Source organism: Sinocyclocheilus grahami, unplaced genomic scaffold, assembly GCF_001515645.1.
Source record: "Sinocyclocheilus grahami isolate Dianchi unplaced genomic scaffold, SAMN03320097.WGS_v1.1 scaffold71.1, whole genome shotgun sequence".
Classification (NCBI taxonomy): domain Eukaryota; kingdom Metazoa; phylum Chordata; class Actinopteri; order Cypriniformes; family Cyprinidae; genus Sinocyclocheilus; species Sinocyclocheilus grahami.
The window spans coordinates 572,380-589,776 of NW_015505250.1; the positions used below are offsets into that span (position 1 = coordinate 572,380).

The window sequence follows — 17,397 nt, forward strand, 5'->3', positions numbered from 1 at the left end:
GAGCACTGAGGGTGGGCATGGGGTGAGCAAGCTAGTGAAACGTTGCACGTGCAAAAGAGAAGGTCTGCACACATCAAAAAACTTATACAAGTAATACACCTAGATTGGTTTGAAAGCCTAGTTTGTGCAGTAACCATCATTTAGGTTACATTGTGTCACTAATTTGAATGCTGAGAAAGTCAACCGAAAACATCAAAAATATTTTCTCAGGTTACTGAATTTTCTGTGTTTTATTTTATGTATTTTTTTTTTTGACTGAATGATCAAATTATATTTATGAAATGTATCACTACCTCTGTGTGAGCATAGTTTTCATTCGACTGGATTCTTGGGAGAATAAAATCTATAAACTCACTTGCTATTCAAGGGTGATTTTACCTGTTCAATACACAAGCTGGTTGTGGCATTTTTTCTTAGTGCTTTTGAATTTCCTCTGCAGGGTCTTCGATTTTCTTCAGTAGTTTTCAGGTAGCTTATTAGGATTCTCTCCTCAAGTAATAACTTTTTATCTGAAGCTTGATTTCAATTCGGGGTTAAATGATTTAAACCTAGTTCAACAATAATTATGGCTTGAGGTAGGATTGATGCAAGCTTTGATGTACAGTTTATATTTAACAATGTGTCTTTTTCAGTTTCAGATGAGGATGGAAGCATTACAGTCATTATTCTCTCAATACTGATTGTCATTCTTTTTGCTGTTGTGATGTTTTTACTATTAAGAAAACAAATAAAGTCCTACCTATGAACCTTCAATCTCTTGTCATTATCACTATGGCCCTTTCTGGCATGTCAAACCATCATTACTCTAAAATAAAACTTCTGGCATTGCTTAGGGCATTGCTCATTTAAATATTAAATGAGAATAAAGTAGTAGAAAAAAATTGTGTGAATCCTTAAATACACACAAATATTATTTATGATCCATGATATATTTTGTTTAGGCTGTACTATCTTAAAACAGTACAATTCATCAAAGACAATTGCATATGCTGTCATCATTGCAGTCTCCCTATTTATTGCTAGTTGAGGACAAGTGACTTTTGAGAACAGAGAATTTATGCATTTACTGTGTCAACACAGACGGCTCCAGAGCAAATTCCTTAAACGGTCAACAGATAATACTGTAGTTTCTAAGATGATCTAGAAACGATGGAGTGCAATGGTTGGAATGTGGGCGGTTTGGCTTGGATTTGTAATGCATGGATGCATTACCAATATTTTTCTAAGCCCTTTCTTGTTTGTTATACAAAAGTTAAATGCTCCTTAAATGCTAACGCCCTGCTTACTATGGAAACGCTAAAGTGTGTTTAAAAGTGTGACTGACCAAATCAACTGGCTCGGTTTGGCGCCGGCGGGCCCCCCCCCTCCCCCCCAAGGCTCAAATGTCAAACTATGCCTTTGCATGTGATAACCACAAAAATGCAACAAGATGAAACATGCATGCAAAGCTTTACACACAGCTAGCCTCCACACTGTTAGCCAAACCACTGAGACTAGAAGTGTTTGAGATTGTCCCATCAAGATGGATATTATTACTATATCTCACAATATAAAAGAACATAAAGGCATTTAAAATTACTACAAAAAGCATTGAGCTTTAAAACCCTGAAATTCTATTAAACTGGCTTGTAAGCAAACATGACTATCTTGCCATAACTTACATTGAGGACACAGTATATGGATATATTGAAAATAATTTACTGTATGTACAATCAGTTATTTACAGGCAAATAACCATTACCCCGCAGGCACTATTGCAAAACTTTTCTAAATGCTGGATTTTTTCACTCGTGGCTGGCCTGTCAGTCTGCAGAAACAACCTAGTCGTTAAGTTTCTGAGGGGAGCTCGGCGATTGAATCCTCCTCGCCCTAATACTGTGCCAACTTGGGACTTATCTATAGTCCACAGGGCCCCACGAAGTCCTCTCTTTGAGCTGTTCCAGTCGGCCGACTTGAGGCCCCTGTCTCTTACCGCTTGGTCAAGCGAGTGGGTGACATGCAAGCACTGTCAGTCAGTGCTTCCTGTCTTGAGTTTGGGTCTAACGACTGTAGAGTCATCCTCAAACTGAGACACGGTGATGTGCCAAAAGTGTTCTCCACTTTTTTTGTTTCAAAAGTGCTCTCCCACGTTCAGAGCACAAGTCATCACCCTCTTAGTAGTCCCCGATTCACAAGGTGAGCAGGGTCCTAATCCACTCTGCCCGGGCTCTTAGAGTGTATGCTGAGCACTCTGGCCCGTTTAGGCACTTAGAGCAGCTCTTTGTATGCTTCAGAAGCCGCTCTAAAGGGCTACCGATTGCGAAGCAGAGACTCGCTGGATAGTCGATGCTATAGCCTGGCTTACACCTCAGCGGGCTTGCAGTGTCTTATAGGTGTCCCTCACTCCATCAAAGGAATATCCTCCTCCTGGGCGTGGTCCAGCAGGAATTCTATTGGTGAAATTTGTGTGGCCACCGGCTGGTCATCGCCATCTACCTTCACTAGATTTTATAACTTGGAAGTCCCTGCCTTGCAGGCAAGGATCTTGTCCACTGAATTCTAACTAATCCCCTTTGTAAGAGGAGAGGGTAATGTTATGTAGTCCTCAGCCTAAATGGCCTGGGTCTCATTATTGGCTTTCAGGAGTCCCCAATATGGGTGCTCGCAGAGCGGCTTCATTCTGCACTTGCTTATAGCACGGCACTATTGGATGAATTCCCCATAAGCATCAGCGACACAATGGGAAAGACCGTTCGAAAGGGAACACTTCGGTTACTAACATAACCTCACTTCAGTCGAAAGATTCTGATGAAATAATGCTTAGAGCCGACTTATATAGTGGTCAGCTCCTCCCCTTTTTGGCGGGTTGAAGCGCCATTGGTTCCTGCAGTTACACGTGAACAAATCAGGCTGCAGTATCAGAATAAACAGGATTTTCCCCTAAGCAGCAGTGACGCAATGCTTGTTCCCTTATCTCAGGGATCCGAGGTTATGTTAGTAACCGAGTGTTTTCAGAGCACAAGTCATCACCCTCTTAGTGGTCCCCGATTCACAAGGTGAGCAGGGTCCTAATCCACTCTGCCCGGTTCGGGCTCTTAGAGTGTATGCTGAGCACTCTGGCCCGTTTAGGCACTTAGAGCAGCTCTTTGTATGCTTCAGAAGCCGCTCTAAAGGGCTACCGATTGCGAAGCAGAGACTCGCTGGATAGTCGATGCTATAGCCTGGCTTACACCTCAGCGGGCTTGCAGTGTCTTATAGGTGTCCCTCACTCCATCAAAGGAATATCCTCCTCCTGGGCGTGGTCCAGCAGGAATTCTATTGGTGAAATTTGTGTGGCCACCGGCTGGTCATCGCCATCTACCTTCACTAGATTTTATAACTTGGAAGTCCCTGCCTTGCAGGCAAGGATCTTGTCCACTGAATTCTAACTAATCCCTTTTGTAAGAGGAGAGGGTAATGTTATGTAGTCCTCAGCCTAAATGGCCTGGGTCTCATTATTGGCTTTCAGGAGTCCCCAATATGGGTGCTCGCAGAGCGGCTTCGTTCTGCACTTGCTTATAGCACGGCACTATTGGATGAATTCCCCATAAGCATCAGCGACACAATGGGAAAGACCGTTCGAAAGGGAACACTTCGGTTACTAACATAACCTCACTTCAGTCGAAAGATTCTGATGAAATAATGCTTAGAGCCGACTTATATAGTGGTCGGCTCCTCCCCTTTTTGGCGGGTTGAAGCGCCATTGGTTCCTGCAGTTACACGTGAACAAATCAGGCTGCAGTATCAGAATAAACAGGATTTTCCCCTAAGCAGCAGTGACGCAATGCTTGTTCCCTTATCTCAGGGATCCGAGGTTATGTTAGTAACCGAGTGTTCATTTGCCAATATTTTTAAATGTGTTATTTGGTACACATGTGATCTTTTGTTACTCCATAGGGGAGACAGAGGGTTGTAACATATTTTGTCTCAATATCTGTTAACCAAATCAACTTGGATATACAGGTGAATCTCAATAAATTAGAATGTCGTGGAAAAGTTCATTTATTTCAGTAATTCAACTTCAAATTGTGAAACTCGTGTATTAAATAAATTCAATGCACACAGACTGAAGTAGTCTAAGTCTTTGGTTCTTTTTATTGTGATGATTTTGGCTCACATTTAACAAAAACCCACTAATTCACTATCTCAACAATTTAGAATACTTCATAAGACCAATAAAAAATACATTTTTAGTGAATTGTTGGCCTTCTGGAAAGTATGTTCATTTACTGTACATGTACTCAATACTTGGTAGGGGCTCCTTTTGCTTTAATTACTGCCTCAATTCGGCGTGGCATGGAGGTGATCAGTTTGTGGCACTGCTGAGGTGGTATGGAAGCCCAGGTTTCTTTGACAGTGGCCTTTGTTTGTGGCTTACCCTCCTTGTGAAGGGTGTCAATGATTGTCTTCTGGACAACTGTCAGATCAGCAGTCTTTCCCATGATTGTGTAGCCTAGTGAACCAAACTGAGAGACCATTTTGAAGGCTCAGGAAACCTTTGCAGGTGTTTTGAGTTGATTAGCTGATTGGCATGTCACCATATTCTAATTAGTTGAGATAGTGAATTGGTGGGTTTTTGTTAAATGTGAGCCAAAATCATCACAATTAAAAGAACCAAAGACTTAAACTACTTCAGTCTGTGTGCATTCAATTTATTTAATACACGAGTTTTACAATTTGAGTTGAATTACTGAAATAAATGAACTTTTCCACGACATTCTAATTTATTGAGATGCACCTGTAATAATCCCATGTTTGTCTGCTACAAATTAAAGTATACATTTAGTTTTTCGTAAACGGTGTAAAATTTTATGTGAAGTACAGAGGGTGCTGCTGTTACTAAACTAAAACTTGAAGGGATAATTCACCCCAAATTCGACCCAATGAAAACGATCAATTACTCTGTAGCCACATGTCATTCCAAACATGACTTCTTTCTTTCTTTCTATTGAACTATTCCTATATGTTCTGAAAAGCAAGTGATGTAAATGTTTGACTAGAATACCACATTCAGACATCATTGTATATTTCAGAGCTTGGTAAAGAAATGCCTCTTCAAAGAATGCAGGCCGGTACCTGTGTCAAGTGAGCAATTCTAAAGGGACAGGAAAAGCACGGACAAAGCTGGACTAAGAGGTTATGCTGGACATATAGTAATAAACAGAAAAAAATATTTTGTTGTTGCCTTCTTGTTGTTATTATTATATCTTGGAGAAAATGAGAACATAATTAAACTGAAAGTGATGGTGACTTCAACAAGGTAACTGATCATATTAAATGTATCTTCTTTACAAGTATCTGTATTTGAATATCTGCAGATTTGTATAGCAAATGCCTGTGAGTTATACAGTCTTCCACACCTATGGTAAAGACCTCACTCTGAACTAAATTCATGTTAGAAGGTATTCACTATAGAATGGGGTGAATGGTGATATTAATATTCAAACCTATCAATATACAAGTAAACAGTCATAGCAGCCATGACAACATTTATTGTCCAAAATAAATGTATGAATACAACAAGGTGTTCAATGTCTCTGTGAAAGTGACACTGAATATATGCTATATGATTAAAATGATTTAAACATGGTAAAATGAATTAAAAGAGCTAAAAACAGCTGGAGGTATTACCAAATAACTCAAACATATGAGGGGCTTCATGAATTTATACAATACTGCAGAATTTGCTCCAGGCAATCTGTGTGCATGAGGTCATGTTTATTATCATAATGGTCCATTGTATATCAATGGAAAAAAATGCTTCACATCACCTCAGAAGAAAAGAATGAAACAGTACTTTCTTTTTGCTTGTTAATTTAGCCTCATGCCACACTACCAACAGCATATAATGTAGGTTAACAAAGAAAATAAAAATAGGAGGAAATGCATTCACTGTCTTGTTTGATTTCTTTTATAAACCCATTTCCTGTTTTTTGAACCAAGACAAAGACAGTCTTAAAATGATGAAACTGAAACATCGATTAGGCCATAGTCATTTAACACAAGCTATTTGCTTAACAAGCAGCCACATGAAATTCAATTACTAGAGTATGTGTTGTATTAATGCATAATTAATGGATAAGCTAACAGATGGATAAACAGATGCTGGGTTGTGATTTGTTCTAAATGTAGTATGTGGGGAAAAACAGCCATCAGTATCAGTTTACTCTGAATGATATTGTTTGAAGCAAGTCATACAACTAGCTGGTTTTGAAAACCTAGTTTGTACAGATTTGTTGTCTAACCGTCATTCAAGTTACAAGGTGTCATTGTTTTGACTGCAAAGATTACGTTTAATAAAAGAAATAAAAAAACAACAACATAAAAAACATTTTTCCAAGGTCACTGAGCTTTTAACCCGTTTTTGTAATCATGGACTGAATAAACAAATCATGTTTGTGAAATTTATCACTACCACTGTGTGAACAGTTTCCACTTAACTAGATATTCAGGATTATTTGCTTAACAAGCAGCCACATGAAATTCAATTACTGCTAGAGTATGTGTTGTATTAATGCATAATTAATGGATAAGCTAACAGATGGATAAACAGATGCTGGGTTGTGATTTGTTCTAAATGTAGTATGTGGGGAAAAACAGCCATCAGTATCAGTTTACTCTGAATGATATTGTTTGAAGCAAGTCATACAACTAGCTGGTTTTGAAAACCTAGTTTGTACAGATTTGTTGTCTAACCGTCATTCAAGTTACAAGGTGTCATTGTTTTGACTGCAAAGATTACGTTTAATAAAAGAAATAAAAAAACAACAACATAAAAAACATTTTTCCAAGGTCACTGAGCTTTTAACCCGTTTTTGTAATCATGGACTGAATAAACAAATCATGTTTGTGAAATTTATCACTACCACTGTGTGAACAGTTTCCACTTAACTAGATATTCAGGAGTTTCATGAAAGAAACATTCAGTTTACCTGCTGCTCAAGGGTGATTACACCTTTTCAATACCCAAGCTCATTGGGGCCTTTTTTATGGTGTTATTGAATTTCCTACATTGTCTCTGCAGGGTCTTCAATTTTCTTCTGTAGTTTTTAGGCCCCGTTTTTGTAATCATGGACTGAATAAACAAATCATGTTTGTGAAATTTATCACTACCACTGTGTGAACAGTTTCCACTTAACTAGATATTCAGGAGTTTCATGAAAGAAACATTCAGTTTACCTGCTGCTCAAGGGTGATTACACCTTTTCAATACCCAAGCTCATTGGGGCCTTTTTTTATGGTGTTATTGAATTTCCTACATTGTCTCTGCAGGGTCTTCAATTTTCTTCTGTAGTTTTTAGGTATTAGGATTCTCTTCTCAAGTAACATGTGCCTCAAGCTTGACCTCAGTATACTAGTGGTAAATCAAACCCAGTTTAACAATATTATGGTTATGATGTAGGAGTGATACAGGCTTTGATGTACAGCTTACATCTAACAAATGTCCTTTTCATTTTCAAATGTGGGTGGAGATGGAAGTACTGCTGTCATTGTATTTTTGCCCATACAGTGAAAGTCAGGGGTTTCCAGTGTTGTTTTGGATCTCATTCTTTATGTGGACGAAACAGTTGAAAACTCAAAATATCTTTTTTATAAAGTAAGTTTTATCTTTTTTATAAAGTAAGTAATGTATATATATTGTTCTTACAAACCCTTACATAAACACACACATATTACTTATGGTCCATGGTCCAGCTTGATGATAAGCTTATACTGTTCAATTCATCAAAGCTGTCAACATGGCAGTCCCCTCCCTATATTTATTGCTAGGAAACATGACTAGAAAACAGAAATTTAGGATGACACATATCTCTAAAGGCTTACGGACAGAGTGCAACGGTTAGAATGTGTGTAATTATGTTTGACTTGGATTTGTAATGTAGGCATGGCATAGAGCCGACCTGATTGTCTGCATAGTTCTATTTCTGCTTTAGGTATAAAGTACAAACTTAAACATATGCAGAGGTTCAGTGTATTACTTATGCCACAATAAGTGATTTTAACTTGTTCAGTACAGAATCATGTTTTGCAGTGGTTAACATATTAAATATTTATTTGACAATTAAAAGTGTGAGGATAATAAATGCCATGTGATGGATTTTGTATAAAAAATTATTTAAAAATTCACAATGGTCAATAAATAAAAAAAGCAGTAAAAAGATTAGGAAATGACTTTTGGCAGGTATCTATATGACTCCCACTTACAGACTCTGGCATTTGTTGACATGTAAATTATTTAGAAATACATTCTTTCGTAACATTAGCACTTGATCTGCTTGCATTTCATGAATAAGGCTAGTAATGTTTAGCACAAGTCTAAACATGCATGCAGACCTTTTGGGAACAGCTCCAACACCATTCATTAACTTTCATGGTTCATCACAGCGAAGATCTCTGCTCGTTCTGCTTCTTCAATGCTAACCAAATGATGCCAATGACCAAAAGAATGCAAACCACTGAGAGGACAGCAAGTACAATAATCATATGGTCTGTGGTGTCCTCATCTGAAACAGAAAAAGATAATTTGGTTTAATATGTGGCATTTGTTTGATAGTGTCAATTGTCAAATCAACGGTTAAATCAAGATCCAAATCTAAATCCAGTATTATAATCACAGCATATAAAAAGGCTACAGTGCTTGCACAAAATCATTTAAACGTATTATGCCAAAAAAGTCTTGAGATTTCAAACACTGGATATAGGATAGGATACTATATACTGGATATAGTATATGTATCTCTCAGAGGACAACTAACCATCATTATGCAGGATAATATATATTTTTTAATAAACTGAATACTGCTTAACATTTAATATCACTGATCCTGTTGACACACTGGTGGGCTAGTCAGAATTTTTTTCAACTCAAACTGGCACATCCTTTGTGCTGTTTCAATGTATGCCCATTGACATAGAAGGTGTCTCCACTAATCGACAATATTTTCAGATAATAAAGAGGCTACAGAAGCTGCAATCATAATCTGCCAATAAAATATCCCAAATATCAAAGCAGCTGCCATGATTTCAAGTAAGACACAACACCTTTTCTTGAAATATATTTATGTTTTAGGAAAAACCCAGGGCTGCTAATTATCTGTGTTTCCCAACCCTGTTCCTGGAGGCACACCACAATATGATTCCTGATTTAATTCCTGACTCATCAGCTCGTTAGTAGTCGAGACTACAATGCTGCATCCGAATATGCATACTTTCCTACTATATAGCATGCGAAAAACAGTACAGTATGTCTGAATACAGAGGATGACCTCCTAATTATGGGGTGGTCACATTACACTTTTTGTTCCACTGATTTTCATTCATACGTATGCAAATGTGGGAGGTCAAGGTTGGTGAATTCACATCACATTATTAAGTCGTGTGACCAATAGAAGATAGGTGTCACATTATGACCTCTCAGACTTCATATTATAAACGTTGTAGTGTTCGTAGAAATGTAATGCGTTCATACTAGTGTGAGTGCAGCATTACTCAAAGATTCTTAAGTGTGCATCTAGAATCACATCACTATCCAAAGAAGCTACGGCAGCGATGCGATGTACCTGTTGCTCTTCACCACAGCCAACATGGTGGATGTAGCAGTCCAGATTTCATTCATTCATACTATACAAACATACTGCTTAATGGGCACATGAATGTGCCACCAGGAATATGGTTGGGAAACATTAATTTTTATGATAAACATAATTTCATATCTAGTAGTATCCTACCAATCAATCCTGTACATATAGAGTGCAACTGTACTCGTCCAAAGTAAATTTCCCATTCATTTTACCACAGAGATTTAATAAAGGCTTTGTTTAATAGTTATAAGCAATAAACCAAACCAACCAACTATGTGGTGCATTACAACATTACAAACTTGAAGCAAAAAAGTATCAGAAAAATCCAGGTACAGGACTGTTTAAAGGCTTTAAAGAAGGAAAGAACTACAATTCCTATGTAGCACTATGAAAAAGACAATCAAATAAAGAACTGATCCTAAATAGTCACTGGAATTACTTTTCAAAAACAAAAATAATTTTTTATCTGCCATTTCTGTAAAAAACAAACAAACATGTATGATCAATAAAAATATCAAATATTTATTTTATTTTATAGGTTATGTCTATGCTTAATGGGAATGGATGGGCACTGGGAATGGAAGTGTTCTTTTGGCATGATTCGCTTGTCACAATTATCTGACTGGTGGAGATTTCTCGGGAGAATAGTTTTTCACCTGGAATTCTGCTGTTGAACGTGATTATGTAAAGAATAATGTGGGCTGATGGCTTTAACAAAAGCATTTACCACTAATTAACAACCTCACAGCTCAAAGTAGGTCTGTCTTTAAAGGCTTATAAGTTATTGTTAAAAATATCAATTTCTGTATATGGAGAAAATTACTTCTAAATTACTAAAAAAGTTTTACTTCTGGAACCCTGACTGCTGCATTCTATATACTAAGCATTAACATCAAAACATAAGTATAGGCCTTAAGTATAGGCCAATTAAACCATAACCTACAAGGGGTTAGATCAAATGGAAATGATTGTTCAAGCCCATATAGCCCACAGGCTATCCCTAAACCTAACCCTTAAATATTACTGGTTGATAGGATTGCTGATAAAGGAACATCTCATACTTGGGTAAATGACAGTAAGTCTGATTTTAATGTAGACAAACCATCTAAAAACACAGATTCATTCTCAATTGAACAGCTTTAAATTGCTGTTAATTGACTTCTGGTTTTGAAATGGGTGTAGCCAAAATAATTAACAGTCTCAGTTTCAGCACTGCAGAGGAAAGACAAAACTGCTACACCCCAAACTTGTTACCAACACCCAAGCCTCTTTAAATCCTACACCACTTAATTAATTTAGTTTGCTTTTGCATTCTTCTACATTAGGAAAAATTGTACAAATACAGTGAAACCAAAAATTATTCAGACACCAAATAAATCTGTCTGAATAAATTTTGGTTTGATGTATGTCCAGAGGCTCTATCACTAACATCAGCATTTCATAACTACAAAAATCATGTCTATAAGTGTAACAATTGAATCATTGTCTTACTCTTTCCATAATTATTTGTGGTTGGGTAGGTCTAAAATCCAGCCTAAAGCAGACAAAGGAGTTCTTTGTTATATAGCAGGAAAATTATGCCAACAAATCACTTAAAGCAAGTCAAACATGTCTTAAATACATTGAGTAATGAATAACATCCCTCTAACCGCCACCTTCTCTCACACATATTGCACAAAGTAAATAAAGGTATTTACCATAGTTAAGGAACATTGGTCTCTGCAGGTTCTGGTTCAGGAGGTGATTCTTTAGTGTAAATGTGACATTAACCACTGCCTTCTGGACCTCACAGATACTCTTTATGATATAAAGTCCATCTTCTATTTGGTCATGGATCTCCAGGTAATAGCTGAGGTTCTGGTTGTGTTCCCCCAGCCAAATCACCTCAGGTTTGGGAAACCCTTCTGTCTCAAACTGCACTTTCAAAGCAGAGGCATTTACAAGGATGCTTAACCTGGGCTCAGAGTAAAGAGCTGAGAAAGACAAACACAATCAGCTGTGCTGTGTTGAAATGTACGTCGTAAGTTAAATGTACAGTGCAATTGATCTAATCAATAAAGTAATGTCTAGCTGATCAAATGTTTTATAGCAAAGCATAGCTAGAACACTCTATATATGTTCACTGGAAATCCAAATTTTTTCAATATATTTTTATATTTCAAAGTTTTTTGTGACCGTGAGAAAGCTGAAATATGATACACCCACAACAAAACCACAGCAAACATAATTTTTAAAATTCTCAGGATACTTAATCCTCAAACAAAAATAAATTAAAGATAAAATGAAACAGGAAGATGAATGCTAATTTGTTTACAATTACCTTTATCTGTGTCAAAATGCGCAGCATGTTTCTGATTTAACAAACCAACTCATATGAGTCGAGCTGTATGCTTTTGAATCACAAAAGTACTGACTTTAACGAGTCATTTGTTTGACAATTAGACTACTCTAGCCGCTGTACGTTTCACATTGTAAATTCAGTGTGTTGAATAAATGTGCAGGAAACACTGGCTACGTTTACATGCAACCAAATAATCCGTTTGTAATCGGATTGACGGCTCAATCGGACTGAAAAGTCTTCATGTAAACACCTTAATCGATCCGATTGAGGGTAGGGTGGGGGGCTGTTGCCAGCTGCGGGGGAGTTATGAATGAATGAAACGCTTTTGTCTGTGTTCACTCCGTCTCGAATCGCGCTCATGGAAAGCGCTTGAAAAACAGTGTCTCTTCTGAGGCTGGGTACGTTTTTAACTCGTTTTTTTTTTTTTTAGTTTTGAGCAAGAGACTGTATTACATTCACGCTACATGATTTGACTGATTTTTACGTAGATAGGGCGACAGCGCACCGCATTAAAAGAAATGAAAATTCATGTTGTCATAACCGCTGGCCAAATTAAAAATCATCTTTGAGAGCAAAGGGGCCCCCTGGTGTTTCGGGGGCCCTACGCAGTTTGCGTACTTTGCGTATAGGGAGGATTGGCTCTGCTTGTTTTGGATTCTCATCCACAAGCAACCAGTTTTGGGCGCGGGGAAGGGCATTTTCACTGCGTGATAAATATGAGCAGCACGGCACAGCGGTTTATATGTATATTTATCCATAAATGGATACATATTATTTCTGCTGTTAAAAAACAAATAAAGAAAGTGTAGGAGAGTGGTTATTATGTGCAAACGGTGAGAAACTCTATATTTGTGCAGTGTGTGCTTGTAAAAAAAAAGCAATTCCGCTTTGAAGCTTGTGACATCTAAACGCGCACATCAACCCGATCACTTTATTTAGCGTTCATGTAAACACTACATTCAGATTCATCAATCAGAATGAATTCAGTCCGATTGAACCAAAAATTGTGCATGCAAACATAGTCAATGTCTGAGTATTTTAGTATGGTGTTCTGAGAATGCATGTGGAAGAATGGTTAACAGAATGTCATTTGGTCATATTTAAAAAAAAAAAAAAGGAAATGATTTTGAACCGGTTCTTGATTTGGAATCCTACATTAATCACTGGAATTGCTTTTCAAAAACAATACAAAATTTTTTTTAGCTGTCATTTCTGTAAACAAAACATGTACGATCATTTAATCATTTAATATGCCTAAAAAAGAAGCTGGAAGGTCCTGGAAAGTGGAAATATGGTACAACATATTCTCTTCTATGTCCATCATATACATACCTCCATAAGTCACTTCCATCAAGGCTCTTCCTGTTCCCTTTGCATTGCTCACTATGCAAAGGTACCAACCTGCATCTTTCGGTCTAACTGATGCAATTCTTAGAGAGGCATTTCCTTTATGAAGCTCTGAAACATACAATGAGGTCCGATTGTGGTATTTTGGACATTGTCGATCCAATTGGTCCTGTTGATAATAGAAACTGTGGACAACCCGTGAGTCCTCCTGTCGTTGCCAGGTAATAACCAAGCTGGAGAGGTCAGGACCAGATGTGAACTCACAGCCCAGTACAGCTGGACGACCTCGGATTGCCAGCAGATGTTTATTAGGGACAATCACCTCAAATGTGGCTGGAAAGAGAGATACATTTAGAGTTGTTTGAAGAAACACCCCTGGGCACATTTCATATAAAAAAATCAAGTTTTCCTTCATATTTTGATGTATTATGAAAACATAAACATTGGACAGCAATGGTACAGCAAAAATGTTCACAGTATCAAGCTCTTCACTATAGCAAATATCCTGAGCTGTGATGAGAAAGCAAAAAAAAAAAAAAAACTCTACATCTGAAGCTTGTAAGAGCCCTAAATGTAACTGGCCACAGTACACCTGTAATCAAGAGATTAAATCACAGGTTTGTTACGCAGTCTTTCATCATTACTGACTCAAATTATACCTTCTTTCTTTACCATGTAATATTTCAGGGCAGGGACTGAACTATCAGAAAGCCAAACACAGTGAAGAAAACAAAAAAAGAATCCTCCAATGACTCCTATGTGTACAGGACATGTAGCAGCTAGACCAACCACATTCATCTGTCTTGATTCAGCTCTGCCAAAATATTTTACTTGATTAGCCAGGAGAGGGAAGACATAGTTCAATCAAGCAAACATTTTAAGATTCAGTTAAGTTCACTTTTTTGTCGCAAAACTAATAAAAAAATGTTTCCCTTAGTTAAATGAAGGTCACATTAAAACTGTCTTAGAACGTTTTACCATCCTTCATCATTGTGCCAGACCCAGACATTGAACTAAACTTGAACTAAAAATGTGATTACGTTAAAACTAACAAAATGAAAACACGAAATATCCCAGTATTCACTGAGTAAAACTGATTTCTCACTTTTTAAAAATTAAAATGAAATACATATCCCACAGTTGTTTTGCCATTTCCACCAAGGCTTTGTGTCTATAAAGGTTTTTTTTTTTTTTTTAGAAGTTAGTGTAGCCTACTTTATTTCCAATGTATGCACACATGACACAATAACAATGTTGTATATTATAACACCTTCCGATTTCTTTTCATTAAATGCAAGTCTTACCCACAAGAACATCCACGACCACGATGCACAAAAAGAGCCAAAGCATTGTCGCTTGGAGTTCAGGAACATGTTTTAAATAAGGAAGCAGTTCAGTGCAGCGTTGATCATCTGCCAGTCAGAAATAAAACGTATTCAGCAATATTCCTCAAGTTTATTCTTCACGATTTACGTAATCTGTAACAAAGCCATGGACAGAAGCTAGAGTACACGTACAATTACAGTGTACAGTGTGCTCCGCAAGTAGACAAAGCATACTTGAGCATCCCGCTTCCATTGATTTCAAGTTAGGACAACCCTCCAAGTTAGGATACGTTACCCCTGCCCCACCTAGTGATCAAAAGCTTAAAACAGTAGTTTTTATGCAAATTCAATCTTAAGCTTTTGTTTAAATAAAATTTTATGTGAATGCCAGGGGCGAATCTAGAAAATAATTTTTAGGGTGGCATGGGGTCTTTGAGGGGTGGCAACACCAAAGCAAGCCCCCATGCATAGTTTTTGGGGATTTATGGTCTGGCCTAAGCAGTTGTGTTCACAAATATTGTATTACCATTAAGTAATCATCTATACTGTTTAAAATGAAAAATAAATGACAACATTTCAATATCCACCATGGCACCAAGTCAATACACAATATAAAAAAACTTCAACAGGTTATAAATATTTCTGAGGTTGTATCACCAAAGAAGACATGCGGTTCTATTAAAATTACATAGGCTATTTAGATGGTATAATTCACGTTTTAGTGCAAGATTAAGAGCAACAAAAACTTGAATTCCCTAACATTAGAAAGAAATACAATAATATCAAAGCACTGAAACTGGATCAGTTTTGAAAACAATGTTTGATTTTCTGTTATTAACAGAGGTGGGAATGTCTGTAATCACCCAGAACAAACTCTATCAACCATATACTCTAGCAACACCCCAGCAACTGCATAGCAAGAGCCTAGCAACCACCCAGAATATCCTAGCAACCAACTAGCAACACTTTAGCAAACATCTAACTGACCAAACCATTTACGTTTTTTAAACAAGACTTTAAGACAAGGCATAAATTTGTCTTTCAAACTTTTCAATCTAGCTATTAGTTTTACTTATTACAGTTTTTCAACTGCTTACACACATTTTCAAAACTTTGCCTCTTTTTTTCAAAACTTTACACACAAATCCAAGAATTGCACACACAAAATGCCTCACATCTCTTGCAAAATGAAGCACTGCAATCAAAATATCACAAACACAGCTCAAAAGCAAACATTTGCAAACACCTTTGCCATAATATTAATTCCTGTTAGATTTTTGTATGTTACATAGTGTGTTGTGTTTTGCACAAAGTGTTTTATGAAATTGAAAACTGAGTCAAAGGCTGAGAATTAGTGTATGGTTTTGCAGATTTGGTGTGTGCTTCTGCTGTTTGAGTGTCAGGTTTTTGAAGATATTGTGTGACAAGTAAAGATTTTGTGTGTAAGCAGTTGAAAAAGACTCTAAATGCTTACACACAATTCAAATACACAGATGACTTTCCTGCCCAGTGAACACTGAGATCAATAACACTGTAACAAAAAACTCTTACTAGGATTCCGGAATTATTTTGCAGCTCAATGTCTATTACAGTATACATAAATTAAATTACAGATACAGATTTATAATTCAGCAATGAACTTTTGGGAAAACATTTTTTCATTTTACTACTGTAAAGTAATCTCGCAGTAAATGAAAAGCAATAAAAAAGTTCAAATATCAAAGAATTGTATGAACTTGGTATGCACCACAATACAGTACAGTAAAAAATTACATAAAAAAAGTAAATTTAGCATCCTCTGCACATTCTGCCAAATGTCATTACACTATACAGTACTATAGAAGTTTCTTGGTCTCCTGACACAAGACTAGCTATATCTCTAGGCAGTCATTTCTCAGTTCTGCAAAAATGCAGTACACATAAAAAATGGTTACAAACAAAATTTGATAGTCACACGTTTGAAGGTGTACAACATGTGCTACAGTTTACTGTACATATAGAATAGTGAAATTTCCATTATCTAATGTACTGGCACTGAACTATAATTATACTGTGCAAGTAGGCCTATAAAACCCCTGTAGATCATGATTGACTCAGCTCTCTCCTCTCTCCGTTGTTATAGGATGCAGAGATTCTGATTGGTGTGTCATCAGTTTTGCTACCTAATGTTTAACTTACTCATTGTTAAACTTTTTGAGAAATGTGTCTTTGTTTTGAAAACGGAATTAATTGTTTGGAAAAAAGGTGCCAACTAAAATCAGTTATACGTTAACAATCGAGAAAACTGCAATACGACTAGATTCTAACCTAACTCTGCTATTAGTTTCCGTGATCGGCATCGGCATCATGATTTCATGTTATTGTTCCGGCAGCTTATATCCGTGATGAAAGTGGAGCGAGCGGTCGGAGGATCACCAAACAACTACGCGATGCATCTCAGACATATCCGGACGGGATTAGATTTCTCAGAGGACTTCTGAGTTACCTGAAAAGCAGTAAATATCTGATTCACGAAGAAATGTATAAACAATTCGTTAGTAGTGAGCTGGGCGAGTCATCTGTTAATGAAGCCGACTACTACACTGGCACGCTGCGTGCGCGTGCAACCATCGTGCACAGTTTATTGAAAGACGTGTTTTTTGCCATTATTTTGCGTACTCTGTCATCGCTGCAGCTGAAAAGTAGCACATGAAACACTGCTTACATTTATATTTGATTCTGTGATAATTCTGGGGTGCACAGCTTTTTCTTAGGGTGGCAGATCCGCCCCTGGTGAATGCATAAG

At 37.1% G+C, this 17,397-nt stretch overlaps 1 protein-coding gene across 2 annotated transcripts; it reads right to left on the minus strand.

Moving 5' to 3' along the window:
* Positions 1 to 7,639: 7,639 nt before the first annotated feature.
* Positions 7,640 to 14,805, minus strand: LOC107585498 (CD276 antigen-like). 2 transcript variants are annotated; one of them, XM_016272538.1, is made up of 5 exons: positions 14,592 to 14,805; positions 13,273 to 13,620; positions 11,297 to 11,572; positions 8,375 to 8,522; positions 7,640 to 7,772 (listed from the first exon to the last, which is right to left on the minus strand). In XM_016272538.1, the coding sequence occupies exons 1-4, from the start codon at positions 14,635 to 14,637 to the stop codon at positions 8,398 to 8,400; spliced, it is 795 nt and encodes a 264-aa protein (XP_016128024.1). In that variant the 5' UTR covers positions 14,638 to 14,805; the 3' UTR covers positions 7,640 to 7,772; positions 8,375 to 8,397. The 2 variants fall into 2 exon arrangements, with proteins under 2 accessions (XP_016128024.1, XP_016128023.1); XM_016272537.1 differs by having other exon boundaries at positions 7,640 to 8,522.
* Between the last annotated feature and the right edge of the window lie 2,592 nt (positions 14,806 to 17,397).